The 19457-nt window shown below is 41.7% G+C and overlaps 1 protein-coding gene across 2 annotated transcripts in view; it reads right to left on the bottom strand.

Annotated features, from left to right (window-relative positions):
* Window positions 1–19457, bottom strand: part of MTMR2 (myotubularin related protein 2) — a 64356-nt gene that overhangs the window by 21041 nt on the left and 23858 nt on the right. For both annotated transcript variants that reach the window (XM_017815975.1, XM_017815974.1), the window contains exons 3-5: window positions 5160–5235; window positions 1801–1895; window positions 1513–1623 (exon numbers count right to left, since the gene is read on the bottom strand). In XM_017815975.1, coding sequence (XP_017671464.1) covers window positions 1513–1623; window positions 1801–1895; window positions 5160–5235 — 282 coding nt within the window. The remainder of the gene's footprint in view (window positions 1–1512; window positions 1624–1800; window positions 1896–5159; window positions 5236–19457) is intronic.

Here is a 19457-nt window from a genome sequence, read left to right as displayed (position 1 = left end):
CCTTCACACAGCAGTAGTTTCCTCAAAGAGTTGTAACCCAGGACCTCCTTTCCACACTCATCTACAAAATCAAATGCCAAAACTAAATAAAGCATCTCTAAGGTGCCAAGTTCTTCCAGCTAAGCCCACAACTCAAACACTTGCAGTAAGCAGTTTAAAAGCTACCAGCAGGAAATGAGCTATCAAGTTCAAGCATATGAAGATTGTAGAGCAAGTCAGAGAATGAGATAAACAGATAAGACTTTGCATCCTCACAAAAACAGATTACGTGATTGGTCTCAGACAGAGAACATTTCAGGATGTATAAGCTATATCTGCACCTCTCTGTTATTGCACTGAACTGCTCTGCATACCCTAGGCCAAGCAGACTGGCATATATATATGCTACAAAGGGCCAAAACACTCATCATACAGTTTGTGCCCAAGTTTCCCACCCAGGCAAACAATGCAGTTCATTCAAACTTGACCATGTGTACAAATCTGCATATAAACAAAATGGCTGAGGACTAGGAATGCAGATCAAAACAGGGAACAAATCAGCTTGCCAGCACAAGCACCCCATCCCTACGCTAGCCAGGGTGGATTACGACTGCAATAGGACAAGGGAGCAGCTGGATGATTTGGTACAGACTGCATCAGCTGGTCTTGACTCAGTACACCCACAGCCTGCTTAGCTTCCTGGTGCCTCCAAGTCACAGCAGTGACTGGAGTAGTTTGGGACTCCTTTTCATTCTGCTTTTAACCAGCAAGTGGCATTCATTCCTCTTAGCCTTCAAGGGCTCTGACAAGAGCTTTAAGCAGCCCAAGACCTGCAAGGTTCTGAATTCAGCTTGTCCTATGTGGCCAGTGAGGCAGGCAGAGGGGCCATGCCCTGGTGAACAGCAGTGGTATGGATTTAGGAGGGAAGATGGGGGCATTATCTGCTTTGTGGGTATACAGTGAGCAGAAACAAGAGGCAAATTGTTAATTTTTATTGAAGTTTGTATTACCAGTTATTCCAAGGGCTCTTGAGAGGCACAAGTGAAATATGTACTACCTTGAAAGAAATGAAAGAACAGCCTCGAGGAGGACTGAAGGCTACTTGCGAGTCCCTCACCACAAAGCACAGCAGCAGGTGGACGTGAGCTAATGATTTAGGAGGAATCGTGCTCCTTTCTTGCTCTTGAAATGCAAACCAGAGAAAGGCATGCATACTGTATTCCACAATAATTGAAGTCTATCTGGAATAGTATGATGGGCAACCCTGAGAACTGCATTAGTAGGATGCAGGCCTAGGTTTCCCCTAGAAAGAAAAGCCACTGCCCAGCACACAGCCTGAATAAAGGTTTGTATCTTCTCTTGAATGACTGGTACTGGACATACTGAAAAGTACTTTTAAAATCAGATGGTTTTTGATGCCTGTGAAGTCATACTGACTGAAACATTTTGCAGAACTTCCTACAGTACTACAGAGAAAACCTGTTAAAATATATGTTCCCCTTCCCCTGCTGTAAAACACAGGTTAGAGTTTACCTTGCATACAATCTCCAGCCCATAGGAATTCTCACCACGACTGGAAGCACCTCCAATTTTCTCCACTCTGTTGATTACACCTAAAGATGCATCTAGGACAAAAGGAGGGTCCTGTAGACAGTTGAAATTTGTGAGTTTAAAAAGGGGAGGGGGGAAAATCCCCAGCTCCTGCTCCCTTATGCCTATATTTTTAAACATACAGCTACATTTCACACAGAATTACTCTCAAAGAACACCTATGTCTAAAGATTAAACAGCTAACAAAAGCAGATTATTTCAAAAGCTTACCCGTTCCATGCTTTTAAAATACAGTCTGTAATTGGTAACAGTAAGGGTTCCTCTGATTGCTCCAGTGAAGGGGCAGATGTAAGTAACATCCTTAGCTTAAAAAAAAAAAAAGAAAAAAAGTTGTTGATTTCATGGTTTAAATTATGGGAGAAAAATTATAACAGCAACCATAATAGGGGGTTTTACTTTTCAGATCATGACATTAAAACAAGCTTCATCTTGGGTTCTAGCCTAGAGCCTGAGCTAATATGCAAGTTTCGGTTCTGTGGAGAAGGTAAGAGTTTCACTAGAAGTAGTATCATCACCCAGAATCCTACATTTGCACAGAACTGCTACCCTGTAAAAAAGCCAGTGCTTGGCTGCAAACTGTTAACTCTTACTGCCAGTAGCTGAGAACACCATGCATGAAAAGAGGAGATGACTTCTGCCTGGATGCATGCCTCTGAAGCTGACAACAATCTGCATAAAAGCTAAGGATTGTCCCCAAGCTGGTTTGTGCCACCTAGGACAGAAGGCAGTTCTCCCACATGTGGTTTTTAGGGTGCTTGGGTCCTTCTGCACACTCTTGCATGCAGAGTCAGCCCTGGGATGAAGGCCCTCCTGCTGAAAGCCAGCAGAGCTACAGTGATTTGCAGCAACCATGAATCTGTACAACACCCAACTGCTGGTGATTTTAGGTCTGAAGTCAGCGATCAAGTTACTCTGCAACAATTCAATTATTTTTGAAGCTGAGTGATGGTGACTCAAAACAGTTCCCTTCTTAAAAGGCTTCAAATGTTTCTCACTTGTTTCAGCAAAAGGCTGGTTTTTCACAGCAAACACCCCTCCTAACTGCCTTTCTGTTTTACATCAATTAAAAATGCCAAGATTTAAGTTGTTCCCTCCCCACCTCTGCCGCCTATCACGTCTTCTGCCACTAAAGCAGTTGGCTGGCTGTGTCGTGGCAATGGTTTACACTGTCACCAAGAAGTAATGACACCCCTCAGAAACACAGAGGAGATCCACTGACCAGAGCTGCCAGATCCATGAAAGAACTCCCTGGATCATCCTAATAACCTCAAGCCTCTGGACCCCATGGGACCCACTGTGCAAGGGCTGTGTCAGGAGGACAGCTCGCCTACCCTCCAGGTGACAGCCACCACACACAGGAGGTGTGAGGCTACTGGGGCATCTCAGGATACTGGGGCATCAGGATGGGGACCTTAATTTCTTCTACCTTTATCTCATGAGATTTAGCCTGGAGGGAGAGAAAGAGGGAGTCTGCCTTACTCCAAGGCTCTGGCAACTCATATAACTAAATCATCCTCACATCAGCTCTGCTTCAGCATAGTCTTCAACAACTCTTGAGATCTGGATGTGGAGAAGGATCCTTAAAATATCAAAAGTGACTAAGAGCAAAATATGTAGCACACAACATCTGGTTAAAAAGAAATAAAATATATATACATGCTAGTAATTCCATTATTTATTTATTTATTTATTTATTTATATAAATTTACATGCATTTGTTGGAAGGACAGTTAAACACAAAATGCTTCTAGCCAGTCCTAATTAAACCAACTGTTTCATTAGTAGCTGATTATTAATCACTTCTTTTCAAGGACTAGTTTGACAGAGATTTGAAAGCAGACTCGTGACGCATAATAAGGGTAAGGGCAGCCTGCCTGGTTTTTCCACTAGAGTTCCCATTATTCAAAATGTAATTCAAAATGTTTAAAAAAAACCCAACAAAATCTACTAATAGGAAAAGCATGCATTTACATCTGAAAAAGAACAGGATTTCTGAGTAAATAGAAAAGGTGCTAGAAAAATGTTTTGCAGGTAAGGAACCCCAGGCATGATCTCAAACACTGGCCTTGCCAGCTTGTAAGCCACATCACCTTTCACATTTGCATTTTATTAGCTTGGTTTCCTAAGGAAACAATTTTACTTAATTACACTGTGCATGTACCTACACACATGGCTTGTCTGACCTTAACCCCTTCACAGCTGTATGATTTCAGCAGTCTCTACCTGATAAATAGGGATCTCCAAGGCATTAAAATGCTTCACTGTTTGTGAGAATGGATGCCAGCTATAACAGAGAGGTTGTAGTAGTGCTAGCACCAAGGGAAAGTCTATTAAGCTCAGTCTTTGGTATATATAAGAGAATACCTATGGGAGAAAGAAACTGAAAACCAGACCTACTAATTCCCTTGCTTGTGGAATCCCTGTCTTTTACAGGCCAATCTTACCCTACATTATTGCGTTAGCTGAAAATATTTTTTTCTTCCCTTCCCTGTAAAATACAAAAAGAATTACATTTGCCTTTCTTGACACTTTTAACAGGAAACAATTATTGCTGATGAATAACAAATATTTCCTTTTTGCTGCCTTTAACTCCTTGCTGGACCAGGCAGCTGCTGTCTGGGCTACTCCAAAAGCCACCCAGTTTTACAGATTTATATGGCTCATCTCATCATTTGTCAACAGATAAAACACTGGAAACTCTGATCTCTTAAACTATTCCCTAGGAACCCCTCAAAATATAGTCCTGCTGTCAGAGCTAACTGTGTCTGTGGAGTGAGTTAGATATCAGTCTGCAGTGTTTGGTTGGAGTAAGAGTTCAAAGTCCTTAAGAAAGAGGTAGAGAAAAAGAGTAAGCACTGAGGTGGATTTTTTTGGGTTTGGGTTTGTTTGGGTGTTTTCTGCTTGTCTTTATTGTGGTGTTGGATGTGGGTTTTTTTGGTGAGGTATTTTCAGTGTTTTTGAATTTTTATGTTTAGGACTGAAGTTGCACTCTTCCATATCATTTTAAGAGGAAAGCAACATGGCAAAGAAGTGAATGAAAAATCTTTCCCAGAAAATTAATCAAGAGGCTTACTCAAGCTTTCAGACTGGAGAGCATCAGCAAACCTGATGCATGTCAGAACATCTGGATAAAAAAAAACAGAAAAAGAAAAAAACCATCCCCATGTCACAGCAAGTACCCCGCAAAAGCACCATATCCTTTCCTGGAGTCCATGACAGAGATTTGACACAAATTGTGCTGTGTCAACCTAAGAAGTTACCCTGTGGCAAGGACAACTTGAAACAGTGGATCCATGTCCTCTCAGGAGGCAGGAAATGCAAGGCTGTACAACCTACCTCATCACTCATGCTAAGGTGCCTTGAATTGCTTTGTATTTGCTAGGTGCTAAAAGGAGACACATAGTTACCTTGGTCCCTGTGATGTGTAATAGCTCGACTAATGAAACAACCTGATCATGGCTTTCAAAACATCAGCAATTTGCTCTTGTTGGTCAATGACTGCCAAGGTATTTTGCTCTATGGATATTCTATTTGGTCAGCAAACAACAAGGAATTTCCTCTTCACGTACCCATGTCTTTAATGGTTTCCCCTGGTAGCAAAGGTGGCTCTTCCATTTCAGCCAATTTATTAGTCTCTCTCAGGACCTAGGCAAAAGACAGAAGTACAAACAGAAATTCATTATGTTTTCATAAACCAAGAAGTTTACACTTACCTGCAAGGGGCCAATGATATCAAGGACAATAAATTATTCAAAGATCTTGAGGTACTGCCTAGTGTTTGACCCTCCTCAGAGGTCAACACCAGGCTCTGTGCTTTGGCAGCATACTTCCCAGGTGTCCTTTCATGCTTCAGCCTTCTCCTGCCCAGCCCACTATCACAAGTTGAATTCTCTCACAGTTACAGAGCCAAAGGAACCAGTTCCTTTCCCAGCTGAAGTGATCAACTATTACCATGATGCTATCACTGTTCAGCAGAACAATTTCTAGTTTACACTGAGGAAAGTTGAAAAGGACACCTTGTCACACCACTGTTTTCAGTGAGGGTCTGAAAACTGTGAAAGTCCTGACTTGGATCAGTTTAGAAAGGTTCTGTTTTGATAGGCATGTATAGGAGGTACAGTTTTAATTTTTGGGAGGTTTTTGGCTGCCAAATGACCCCTTCTCCACCTTCCTTTGGATTCAAGTTATTCCACAGGGCATGACTTCTCACACAATTGATCGCATTTACGCAAAGGTTTTCACAAGAACAGCTGCTATCATGAACAGATGGACATTTTAGGAAAGCACAGCTGTAACTATGAAAGCATAACCTGAGGTCTAAGTCTATGGTAAGAACTAGGGGAGAAAAGCAAATATAAGTGACCAAGATTAAGGCTAAGTCTATGTGGCCCAAATGCAGATGGATTTAATCATATTCTCCATGCCTCAAACTGGCCAAATGACCACAAACACAGCAGCACACTGCTCAACCTCTTAACGCAGACAGAGAGCAGGTAAGTTAGTTTAGACTTCTCCTCGTGCTATAGAAACCACAAAACTTGGAATTCAGAGCTGGCATGTGTCCCACCTTGAGAATATAGGCAGAGGGAGCTGATTGCTGCTCACAACTGAATGTGCAGGCTCATTCTCAACCTCTTTAACATTATGCAAGGAAACACAAAGCATTGTTTCAATTTGATATCAGGAAATCCCTGCAAAGAAAATTCAAAGACATAGCCCAAAGTGGCATTCTAGAACCTGACACGTCTGTGGTCAACTTTCATGTAGGATCAAGCCAGAGGGAGAGCCTCTGGAAATAAAAATTCTCTCAACTATGCAAAAAAAGTGGAAACAAAACCCTAGGAAAGCCCGCCACAATAAGAGCACGTTCCAGCATTTTCACACAACAGATTGATGCATAGATGAAAAGATTAACAAGATCAAAGCCTTCTTGAGAACAAGATGTACATTTTAAAAAACGCATTCAAAAGACTCTTGGAAAAACTTAATAATTAAAGTGAGTGCAGTCCCAGCTTTCTAACAGGAACCTCAAAACTGCACCCACTTAGGCCAGCTTTACCAGGGAGGCTGCCAGAGCAGTCATACTGGGGTCCACAGGATGAGTAAGGAGAGGTCACCATTGTCAGAGCTCACTCTGGCAGTAATTTGCAGGAAAGCTTCTCCTCCCCCACATCAGCAATACCAGTAAAAACAAGGTTTTGATGGTATAACGAGCAGAAGTCAATGTTGAGGACTTCTTGTCAGCACAGCTGTGTTGGCCAAAGATCACACAACCCATCAAAGCCTTGACTGAGGGCCTCCCCAACAAAAGTCTGTGATGTAGATCTACTCTCAACGCCTGTGTGTCTAATTTTCCACTTGAGTAACTGCCTTGAAATTAGCAGGATAACATCTGGATTATGATAAATGAGATGGAGGCTTCTGGCTAATTAGTCCATAAGTGGTGGTCATCTTTTTGGCTTTTTATCTTGGAAGGACATTAGTGAAAATACACTCTGCAGTCAGAACATGATCACAGGTTCTTCGTGAAGGTCCATACCCCACACGGGCAGCAGCTGCTGCGAGGAACACTTCTGTCAACAGCTGGACTTGCTGCTCTTCTGCAGATGTCAGCGGGAGCATGTCCAGCAGTAAACATTTGGGGGACTGTATTATATCTTAAGCCAAAACAAATATGAGGTAAGATGCACAGAAAGCTTTCAGTATGACAAACATCTGCCATGATGGCATAGGTGGGCAGTGCTCAGGTGAGTTTTAAACACTGTACTGCAGGTGGAGGACAGATGGAGGGAATAGGCAAGCAGTATGAAAGACAAGGACCTCCATGTCAACATTCTTTAAACACAAGGTTGAAAGGCTTTTCAGTCTAAAAACTAGTTCTTCTAAAATCCATCTGCTCATTCACACTCTCTGAAATGTGGAGTCCCCAAGGTGAGAGGAAAGGGTTAGTGATCCACACCTACACTCACTTCAACACAGGGCAGCAGCAGACGGACAGCTTCCTGGAAGCACAGCACTTCAAGGTCAGCCTCCTTGTCTCCCCATCCCTTTTATTTTTCTTTCTTTTATTTTTGCTACAGACTTGAGGACTAAACTGATTTTCACCATCCCGTAACTGGCCTCAGCCACATGACCTATCTCAGGTAACAAAGCACTGCCTGTCTCCATGATGATTTCAAAGCTGGTGCAAGCATATCACACCTGGATAACAGTATCCTTCCCAAGAGATTGAGACAGACATGGTCAGAAAGTCAAGGACAAATGCTTCTCTGTCGTGTTGGTCTTTGCACTATCTGCTCAGCTCTAGACCTTGAATGAGCCTCCAGTTGGAACATGAACACTTGAAACCCATCCTGCAGAAACCAAGAAATGAATGGTAGGCATTTTTCCTGAAATCCACCTCCTTAAAATTAGTTGGGGGAAATACAATCTGTGTAGGGCTGAAAATGCAGGAAGCAGGCACAGCAGAAGACATCTGTGGCAGCACTGAAGGATGGAGGCTGGCCGGAGGGAAGAAAAGTGGGTGGCTAAGAAAAAAGGAGTTTTGGAAACAGATCAAGGGGAAAGAATGGTATGGGATAATGCACATGAAGCTCTGAGATGATGTCAATATCATAGATGGACCCCTTGCTCCTTATATGACTAAAGAGATGACATGAAAAGCCCTTCCATCTTACTGCCATCCTCCTCTCCCCCTCAAAATCCAAAAATGGTTCATTAAACTGTGAGCAAAATCTTTTTTTGTACATTAGCCTCTTTTCAAGACTCTAAAAATAACACTCCTGGGCCCAAATTTAGCCCTCTGCAAACCTTGCAAAATTAAATTAGGAGCGCCAGTAAGGCAAGGAAGCAGGGAAGGGAGCCAGGGACACGACTGCAGCAGCCTGGCTGCAGGAGAGTGATGGTTGGCTGCTGATACATTAACGCTATTGAGGCAGGTACCACATACATCTGCAACAGAAATGTGCCACCTCTGTGTTGCCTCAGGTTTTTAAATTGTTCTGTGGGAACAAAACCAAAGAGTTCTTAGAGATCTGCAATGAAGGTCACAGCCAGAGCTGGGCAGAATCATCATTACTTAGGAATAGGACCACAATGACGTAGAGCCACACACTGGCTGTATCTGTCACAATCATCACTAGATGGTTTCTGTAAGAAACAGATACAACCACCAAAAACTGGTAGACTACTCTGCCTTGCCTCTAAGCTGACCAAGGTCTTTGTTACCTTTTCCTCACAGAAATGTTATGCTTGGTAATTGAATTTCCAGGGGAACAAAGAGTCTAGTTACACACCAGAACAACCTTTATTTCTGTCTTCTTTTATCAAGTAACATCATCTATCCATCCCACCCGTCAGCAGCTCTCCCTCTAGATAAAACAGCCTTTTGGGATCCTGAGATTGGGAGTACCTTAGCACCTTAGTCCTGCCTTGGCTCAGAGGGTGTGAGGATTTCATGCTACCACCTACCTTTGTTCTCTGCTCAAGCAGCGACTTGGCAGAACAAACCCACACTGCTACACTTAACAACCACTTCTCTTACTCCAGGATCCCACCCCATGTTAGCTCCAGCACACTTACCCACGGCTGAAAGTGCAGAACTCTCTCATGCCCTCCCAGCTACTGCACCCGACACAGGGAAATCCTGATGCTGTTTTGCTGATGCAACCTTCAGATTTGAACAACAAAATGATCATCTCCTTTACTTGCATGTATGGGGTCAGGGAAAGAGGTTTAGATCCTGCTAAAAAGGTAAGACTGCTGCAATTCAGGGTACTGCAATTCTGGCAAGCCTCTCCAACCACGTGTTCACACCGCCTCCTAACACAACAGCCAGCATGCTGCTCCAAAAATCCCTCTCCTGACTGATGTCCCTGCAAGACTCCTGCATTCAGCTCACCCTGAGCAGCTGCAGCCAACTCAGGGTGGTACAGAGTTAAATTACAAGCAAACTCCACACACAGAGTCTCAGAGGTCTGTGCATCGTTGAACACTGTTCCAGAAGGATCTGAGAAGGTACATGAGACTCTAAATTCAAGGTTTGCTTTTTGCCTGTGAACAAAACAACTGATGTGTTTTCCTCTTGTACTGCCTGGTGAGGCGCTTTCCTACCAGTGTAGCTGCACAGCCAGGATGACAACCACATCCTGCACTGGCAAGCCAGGATTGCCTCCTCCTACCCACCCTGCCACTGCTGTAATTGCCCCTGGGTCCAGTGCAGTCAAGATGCCAGAGTTCTCTTAATGGCTTTTATAATGGAAGTTTTTCCATAACCTGGATCATTTTGCCAGGACTGGCTTAAGGTGTGACTACAGGAATGAAAGCATATAAAAGCCATAGTGAGGGAGAGAGAGCAGCTGGGACCGATAAGGGAGATTAGCTTTGCCCCTGGACACCACACATGCCTGCAGATAACAAAAGTAGATGAGGAGAGCACCCGAGGTCCCTCCTAGCCATTTTTCAGTTACTCTCTTCTACTTTCTCCTGAATATTTGAGTCCTGAAACCCATAGACAAAGATCAGATTGTTTGGCTTCACACAACTCAAGGGGAGACTACAGGTTTATGCTACCAAACTGCTGTGTAACAGTTTTCCTAAGTCTGCAGGGATTCTTCTATCCTCAATCACAATCAAAATGAGCAAAAAGAATCTTTTTTGCTTAGACAAAATTAAAATGTACCCTTTTTGTGATTCTTTTTTCCCCTCTGAATTCATCTCTCCTTGGCAACCTCCTACACACTCCAAATCATTTTGCACATTTTGAACAGATCTGTTACATGCAAAGCCTCAACACTGGTACAACATGTTCGACCCAACTGCATGACCACCTTGCTCCTGTATTAGTCCTATCCCCAAAACCACGTCTGCCCCATTTACTGTGAAGATAAGCTCTCCAGGCTGGGAGCTGCTTTTGTTCCAGCTACACAGAGTCCTGTTTTATGTTTCCTACAGCAGGAAGGCAGTCTCTTAACTGGTCCCTTGACATAAACATATATAACCTGTCTGTACAGACAAACATACACACACACACAGCCCCTGTACTCACAGGTTTGGCATGTCTATGTCTACCTCGTGAGCACGCACTGGTCAGCAGCAACATGCAAAATATATGCTGCAGGGACAAGAATGTGCATGTGCATTGTACACACGCAATAATATACACACAGAATGAGTAGAATTTAAAATATGCTTTTTTTCAAATTATGTGTGAAATATGGAACTGAAAGTCAACAGCCAAGTGAAAGGTTTTATCTCCTACAAGAAAATATCTGTCTGATACTTCACATTTTAATGGACTACCTGGGAATATTCTGCTTGTACTTAACATATCTAAACTTTCCTTCTTCCCTTGCTTGTTTTTTTTAAATTTCTTCCTCTCAAGAAGTGGCAAATTATTAAACACTCCTTAATCAGCATTTTTGCCACTTTGTAGGCAGGGTAGTCAGTAAGCTGCAGGAATATTCATTTCATCTAAAACTGGAGATCAACATCTCAGCAGGTCATCCGTACTAGTCGGTGGAAAGCAGAATACGTAGGAGATGTACCTTTAGGATGAGTGCCCTTCTTCCCACTGAAGACTAAGAACTAGGGCAAAGGAATATCAATGTAGATCTGGTACAGCAAATCCCAACCCTGGTGCTTCCTTGTGGCCAGCATAGCAATGCCCAATCTCCTGGACACCCATACACAACTGAGCAGTCACGACTTCTGTTTTGCAGAGAAGTAAAAACGTCTTCTGTGCAGAAAGGCAGCAGGAAATGAGCCAAGCCAGATCCAAAACCTGAATGAATTTAATTTAAAGAGGCATGACTCCAAAGCTTGTAGGATAGGTCATCTTAGCTGTAGCATAAAAGACAGCTTTTGGGTCAGAGCTGGCTCTTGTCTGCTGTCTCAAAGAACTATGAGAGAAGTCAGCCTTCCTGCAAAGACTTAGCCATAGGATTACTTTTACATATTTCATTCATTCATTCATTCATTTATTTTGTTTGTAAATCCACAGCAAAACATATACATTTACATAACCAATGCTTCTCTCCTTTAAATGCCTTTTGGGGGGTCTCAAACCACGTTCACCTATTCCTTCCTCTGAACTGCCCTCCCACTCCAGCCCTTTCCTGATAGCTGTTTTCATCAGTCAACAAAGGACAACGCCACTATGGCAGGTGTATCAAGATTTATCATTATCCCAATGACGCTGTAAAAATGTCTGAAACAGACAGATGCAGAACCTCTTTGCATTCACGTCAGAAAAAAATCCCCACAGAGGTCCAATTCTGTCCAACTGACATTGACAGAAGCTGCAGAACTGACACAAATCTGTGCAGAAACAAGATTAGTATGCTTCTTTAGGTCAGTTTTTCATATGTGCATTGGTTTCTTCTATAAATGGAACATTTCTTAGAACAGGAAAAAGGGCACATTTTACTGCTTAGATGTGTCTGTCTTCTCAGTGCTCAATTAGCAGGACCGCAGAACAGAAGCCATACTTACTTGACTGAAAATACTGTGCTACTTTGAGGAGATTTTCAACTGCCATTTATGGCTATTTCAAGTGTACTTTGAGAAGATTTATGTGCTAAGTATTCTACTGGAAATGCAATAAAACATAAATTGAGCAAGTAAATGGACTTCGTTGATTACTTTCAAATCATTAAGAATACCATAGCAGAAAGACTAGAGGAAAAAACAGTAGTATCTGCCTGGCTGAGGCACAGGGACTTTTCTGAGGATTATGACCAGATGAGTTGAAAAACTATGTTAGAGCCATTCAGAGCCTCAAGATATTAATTGCAGGGAAATGCTTTGTGTCTTATTCTTTTGGGATATTAGAAGTTCAAAGGGGAAAAGACAAAACACCATGGACAAATGGATCATTTCAGAATAGTACACAAAGAATCAAATGTACTGTCCAAAGACCACATCAAGCCCATTCAGCTCCTAAGAGAGCAACTGGCCAAAGAAGGCTTCTTAGCTCGGTTAAAAAACAACACAAGAAGTATTTAAGTTATCAAAAAATGTTCTGACATCAAATCACCTATTACACTACTCTAAAGACAATAATAACATACAATGTACACTGCAACTGCCTTTTAACTATGCTTTCCTGAAACAACTAAAAAAACCAAACCACAAACTGTGATCTCTACCTATCATATATGGAGAAAGTATAAAAAAGCTTGAGAAATCACTTGCTTACTTACCACTGTCCTGAAAATCTTTAAAAAGAAGCTGAAGATTAGTGTATTTAAAAAAAAAATACAGTCACCAGAGTAATATAAAGGGACTCATCGCAGGAGGAAGTAGCCACCATGTAGTGTTTCCCCGGGGTTTTCTGCTTTATTTTTTCCACAATGTACTTCTCTACTCAGATCTGAATATCCAGTGATGAAGAACAGCCTCTCTGGGCAGGCGAATCTCCTGGGTCCCTCACTGCACAAGTACAAGGCAAGGCTTAGAAGCTCAAAGGAACACATTGTTGAGGGCCACTCATTCAACCATGGCTGGTTTGTCTCTTCAAGTTTGTATGGCTTGGTGGTTCAAGACAATTCTCTCATTAGGCTCTGACAGAAGGTTGTCATTGACTCAACACAGCAACACTCTCTGGCACAGTGTTGCAGACATCATCTATTCAGACAAGTCCAACATTTTTTAACACAGAATCTTCTTCAGTGCCAAGGGTTCTACACACATCTCAAACCGTAACGCCTCTGTTCTCCACAGGCTGCTCAAAAACTTTGGACAGCACATTAGCCTGACTCTACCCTTTATTTTTACTGAATTTTGCTTAGCAAACAATTTATACATGAAAAAAAGACTAAAAGTTTCAAGGAAATCATTAGACTACTTCAGTGAAGTTAATATCATCACTCTTAAGTAACAGAAAAACGCTCTGACCAAAGACAGAGTTATAAATTCTACCAACTAAAATAAGTCACAGAATACTGTCTCCATTACCAGGAATTTCACTTTGGAGTTTTGTGATATGTACGATAAGGATTCAAGATACAGGTAATTATATATTTATAATGAACAAACAATCATACAGAGGGGAACAAGGATATTTCATTCCGTGCAAAAATATCTACAGAAAATCAAATCTTGGTAGACATTGCATGCAGCCACAAATCCTTCTGCTCCTTTTAAATACCATGCTTGTTCATTCCTGCCTGACTTTCCTTCAATCTACAAAACTGTAACTAACAGAGGGGAGGGAAGCCACCTCTTACCTGGTTTTACTCAACAAAAGGAAAATTCTTGCACTTTGTAGCTAGGAGAAACATTGCAGTTGATTAGGAAGAGACGAAAATATTTTTGCGGAACATATGAAGGCCATTTGCTTATTCTCTTAGTTTCACTGTTCCTAATAGATGGCAATCATAAACGCTTCCAGAGATTTCTTTCACTGTGCAGCATTACTCCACATTCAAGCATTTAGGTACCTCTGTATAAGAAAAACTAGCAACGTTTGCCGTCTCTGCTCTCTTCTAAATAGATGAGCACTTAAGGAGTATTATTCCCACATAAAGGAGACAGAAAACTGACTGCATTGGGCTTTTCCCCCCTATCTAACTTGTATGAAATCAATATTTTGCAACCCAGAGTTGGTTACTCTGTGGGTTTGTTTCCTTGAAAGGGGGAGGTGAAGAAAGGACTTACTGGTGCAAGGATGGGACCAAGATTTTCCATCTCTTGGGACATTTTAAAATGAAAATTATTGCAATTCTTATGAAATATATAGCATTTACTATAAACTGGAGTCTTAGAAAAGCATCGCAATGGCAGGGGCTAAACTGCAGTCACTGACAGGGCTGTCCTGGTATGACCACACTTGTGGACAAGAGCATCATTCATTTTCCAGAACCAGTCATTTGTGCCTTTGTTCATCAACAGCTTAATGCTCCAAACAAAGGAAGCCCACTTCCCACAGGCACGCATGCACAACTCATACAATCAAAATCGGAATTTCAAGATAGTTAAAATATTTGTCCCTATAAGACTTTCTTACTTCTCTTCTGCTGCCGTTTAAATCCTTCTGCTTGATACCTTCAATAGTGTACAGCAGTGTAAACAGGCACTATTACCTGTTCTTGGATTTGTCCCTTGGATTTCATTTCTGTGTGCAAAGGGACCTGTGGAAATACTACAGCAGAACAGGTAAGGGCTTCTGCCTGCATAGGTTCTACTCCTGCACACCCACAAAAACGTGAAGTGCACCTCCACATGTGAATATAACTAAGCCCAAAGCAATGGTGCAGAGAAAGATACAGCCAAATCTTCACATAGTGACAGTAAAAAGATGAACTGTTTATTTAATTTCGCTGCTGTATCACCAGTTCACATCTAGCCAAGTCTTTTGCGACCACAGGTCAATTATCTTCACCATCTGGTGGCTTGTGCAATATGGTCTGTAACTTAATAGCAGTCACAGTCCAGTGCACCGGGAAGGAAAGCTCACAATGCAGAAGACATCTTTGCATTTGCTATGAACTAGTCTGCTAACTGGCAGTCCCAGGCAAAGAGACAAGGGCCAGTTTGAAATAGGAATATTTATCCCCATGTATCATTAAGAAAGGGATGGAGCTGACTGGCAGGGCAGAAAATCTTCAAATACCATGGAGGTGCTTCAGCAGAGGTTTTGTCATGATTTAGTGCTTCCAAGCTAGCATCATTCACTAACTGAAAAGTCCCTTAAAAGCAAAACTAAAAAACACTGCTTAAACGAGTGCTTAGAGTTTAAAACGTTATGTCACTCTCTAAACCCAGCTCTTGTTGAACATGTGTTACACATAACCAAAGCCTGACACACTTCCTGCGTTGGCAGGGAGATAGTAATGGAAAAGCTCTCTGAGGCTACTTTTAGTGATTTACAGCAAAGGATGGAGGGGGGGATCACATCTTTCTTCAATATGTTTTTTTACTAACAATATACATGTTCTACACAAAACTAGTATAACCTACTTTGCACTAAAACTAGAACAAAGTAACACAAAGGTGTCAAGGTCAGTGACTGGCATTTCAGTTAATCCTGCCCAACATCACCTGAGGGACAGGATTTACCTCAATTTTAGAAGTCAGAGAATCTGAGAGACATTACCCTGAACTCTCTCCATAAACAGAAGAGAAACACAGTAGGTTTTCAAAACAGACAAAACTGCATCTTTACTGGAGCACAGCTAAACCTGAGAAATCACTTGCTGCCCCTCTAATAATGTTCCCAACATCTGCACCAAGGACTTCTCTAGCTCAGCTCCATGACATTCTCACCTAGCATGGGCAATTCCTTAAAGTTGAAACAAATCAGATCATAAATGACCTACTTCCTTCCATTTAGTACAAAGGAATTGTGGTTGGCTAGCTTGAATGCATACTTGCCTAAAGAGATTTCATCCATGAAACCTAAGGAGATGACAATGGCATCTATTTACTATCTTGGAAGGAAAATACTCTTTCATATACCTTTTGTCACGCATCAATTATGCATCTCACAAAATAAACCATATGGGCATGTTGTGTGACCATATACACAACAGACAACAAATTAAGGTTACACCAGCCAGTCTGTTTCTTCCCATTTCTAACCTTCAAGTCCTGGGAATGCTACAGTAATGCTCCTGCATGTCCTATATAAACCCACTGCAAATCTACCGACTGTTCATACGTTAAAGAAGAAAATTACTACAGAGGGAGCAAACAGTCATGAAGGATGGGTCATGTGCTTGTACAGCATTTTTTCTGAACTTCAGAGGAACATAAGGAATTGTGGATCTTAATGTTGCCCCATATAAGTTTCTGTCCTCCAGTTTAAGCTTTTGCTGTATACAATCCAAAAGCAAACACAATGGGCCTTAACAAATTATCAGGCAAAGGTACTGTTCATAAGGGAAGTGGCAGCAGGCTCTGCTGGCCACATCCACTGCTTCTCCACTGCAAATGAGGAGGATCCAACCCTTTCATGAGGACTACGCCGAAGACTTGAACGTAGTAAACTTCAGGCATTATCCTATAAAGCAACTAATTCAAAATGAAAATCCCTATGGATAGGAGTTAGTACATCAGCAAGAAGACTTAAGTACTATAAAATGCATGGACACATCTGTCCATATGCACAGGAGAAAATACTACCTTATAGGACTTAGGAGCAAGAAACTCACTGTATTTTATTAACCATCAAGTTCTCAGATCTGTAATAGCTATTTATACACCTCAATCCTTTTGGCAATATTGGCTTTAAGGTGTTTCTAACATCTCAGCCCAAATTACAAAGTATCTATGAATTTCCAACTCCATTTTCAATTCCAGCTACTTCAGTTCTGTTCTTGCCTGATCTATAACTTATGTTAAAACATATGGCAGTGTATTTGCTAAAAATTCCCTCAAAAAGTATATTCCCTAAATCAATCCTAAAGAGCTTCAGATTTGAGATCAGGAAAGGGGTGGAGGGAGAACCTAATAATGCTTTGTTGTTTTTCTGCTGGGGGTTGGGGATTTTTTTCCATTCTTTTTTTTTCCTATGAAACTAACTGAAGGAGCCAAAAGTTACATAGAGTTAGTTTATGAAGTGAAAATTCTATAAATTTTCTAGTGGAAAGGCAATTTAATCTTAGTTCCAGATACTGAAATGCTCAATATACATTAGAAAACAAACAAACAAACAAACAAACCACAAAAACCTTCATAAAGGTTATTATTAAATACTTCGGAGAAAAGTTTAGGAAAAATACTGCTCATGTATTCAGTAGGAATCCCCCGTGGTTGCCTCATTTACCTCATTACACACATGCATGCACACACACAGGGTGTTAATTGCACTCCAAAAGAAAACTGCAGGCACAGACTGCAAGAAATTAGGTGGGTCCTTCCCCTGGTTCTCTCCTCCCAATAGACGCCTACTATTCTTCTAAAAATTCCCCACAGAAAAAGAGAGTGCTAATTGTAGCCATGACAAAGTGTTTTTCCATTGTCACAGAAATTTAATTCCTAAATTTGAGCCAATGCACACGCAGAGGCAGAGACCAAAAAGAGGTAGGAGTGATGATGGATCCATGTAGCAATTCATTCTAGCAGGAAAAAATTTAATATACATCGAGAGCATAATCCCATAACTGGCAGATCCACGTCAAAATCTTGAAAAGCTTATTTTCAGCCTCTTAAAGCTAACTGATGCAACACCTTCCTGTGAGAACAACATGCAGCCCAGGCACTTGCCTGCCATACCACAGAGTTACCACAAAATGCATTAGTTCCCTCTTCAGGGATTATTCTCTTACATTCTTCCAGGAACAATGTGGGACTTCTTTTTGTCCCACAGTAATGAGGTGCTTAGCTCAAATCTCAGTACCTGTCAAGAGTTGGGAGTTCGTGCTGTCTTGTGACAATCAAATCTACACAAGACATTCAGGCATGCAAGGAAAGAGCTGTAACAGAGAACAAGCTCGAGCCACTGTATCAGTTATTGGTATGACCTCATCTGTAATATCAAAGGCAAGGCCACATCTCATAAAGAACAAAGAAAATAGTAAGAACAACCAGGACCTTGAAAAATCTCTCACGGAACTGACTTTAAAATCTTGCAGAACTGTCACACGACAGAGATGTTAATTCGCAGAAAGTCGGGCAAAGAATGATAAGCTCAGGGAAAGGACATCCATCGTCCTCGACTCAAGACGTGAAAGAAATCAGCGTCAGCTGACCACCACTCATATGAACTGTTCCATATCAGGGGTGGCAGTAGGCTCCAAGAGGAAGCCCAGGGGGCAAACAGTAACACATTAGCACCGACAGTGACTGATTTGAGGACAGACTGTGAGTCTGCAGTTGCACTGGCAATACCAACACAAGAGGCTGTCCACAGGTACAGAATTGATCTCATCTCCCAGGCTTGTTCTCCAGCATGAGATACTCTCAGGAATGAAGAGTGCAATGATGAATGCATAAATTCCTCTAGGAGAGGTAAGGTCAACATGTAGTAGTGGAAACTGCCCCTTTCTCCCTATACCCTAATACAAGCAGGAGCATGGGAATTCATCTTCTCTAGGTCTATCACTGACAAACAGCCACTTGAGTGTAAAGGCAAGAACCAGCTTTACACCTACACACAACTGCATCACAGTCACTCACATCACCTCTGCAAGAATAAGTTTTCAGGTGAAGCACAGGAAGCTTGTGTCGAATTCAGGGCACACAGAATTGATGCAGGTGAAGAACAATAAACATTTTGCCAGCAGAAGCAGGTGCTCACACTTGGCCTGCAGTGCCTTTATTCTAAATAAGTAATTCTCTGCTTTACCATCTCTTCTGAAACACTATTCTAAACAAAAGAGGAGCAGCATTTGCAGAACTTCAGTTTGCTTAGAAATAAAAAAAAAGGAGGGCAGGCTGTGAAGAAATCACTATGCAAATTACGGGAACTGTGGCACAGTATGGAATTATGGGCTTCTAATGGCCTCCAGTAACCAATACATAGGCATCTTCTCCTTGAAGAATCTATCATGCAGCTAAGTGAACATTCCTCTGCGGACACTGTTTTTGATTTCTAATGGGTACAGAGGCCTTGTTGGATGGGGAATCAGACAAGCTCAGGAGAGCTGGAATTCCTGCCCAGCCAGATTACAGTACACACAGATAAAGTGACAAAAGGGGGGAAAAGAGTCACAAGCGGCAATCATAGTTAGAAGGAAAACATGTTGAGCCATCTTAACTACCAGGAGGGAAAGACAACCTTGGTTTTAAAAAGGAAATATTGGTTAGTTCTCTACTTCTAAAGGTAGTCCTCAAGTGTCACAAAAACTGTGAAAAGGCAGATCAGTTGTGCATCAAAACTAGAAAAGGAAAACCAAATTTGCAAATTTCAGTAAAAAATTAAGAAA

This window comes from Lepidothrix coronata, unplaced genomic scaffold (genome assembly GCF_001604755.1).
Source record: "Lepidothrix coronata isolate B3197 unplaced genomic scaffold, Lepidothrix_coronata-1.0 Scaffold53, whole genome shotgun sequence".
Lineage (NCBI taxonomy): Eukaryota > Metazoa > Chordata > Aves > Passeriformes > Pipridae > Lepidothrix > Lepidothrix coronata.
The sequence above is the reverse complement of the archived record's forward strand: the minus strand, read 5'-3'. Positions and strand labels throughout refer to the sequence as shown.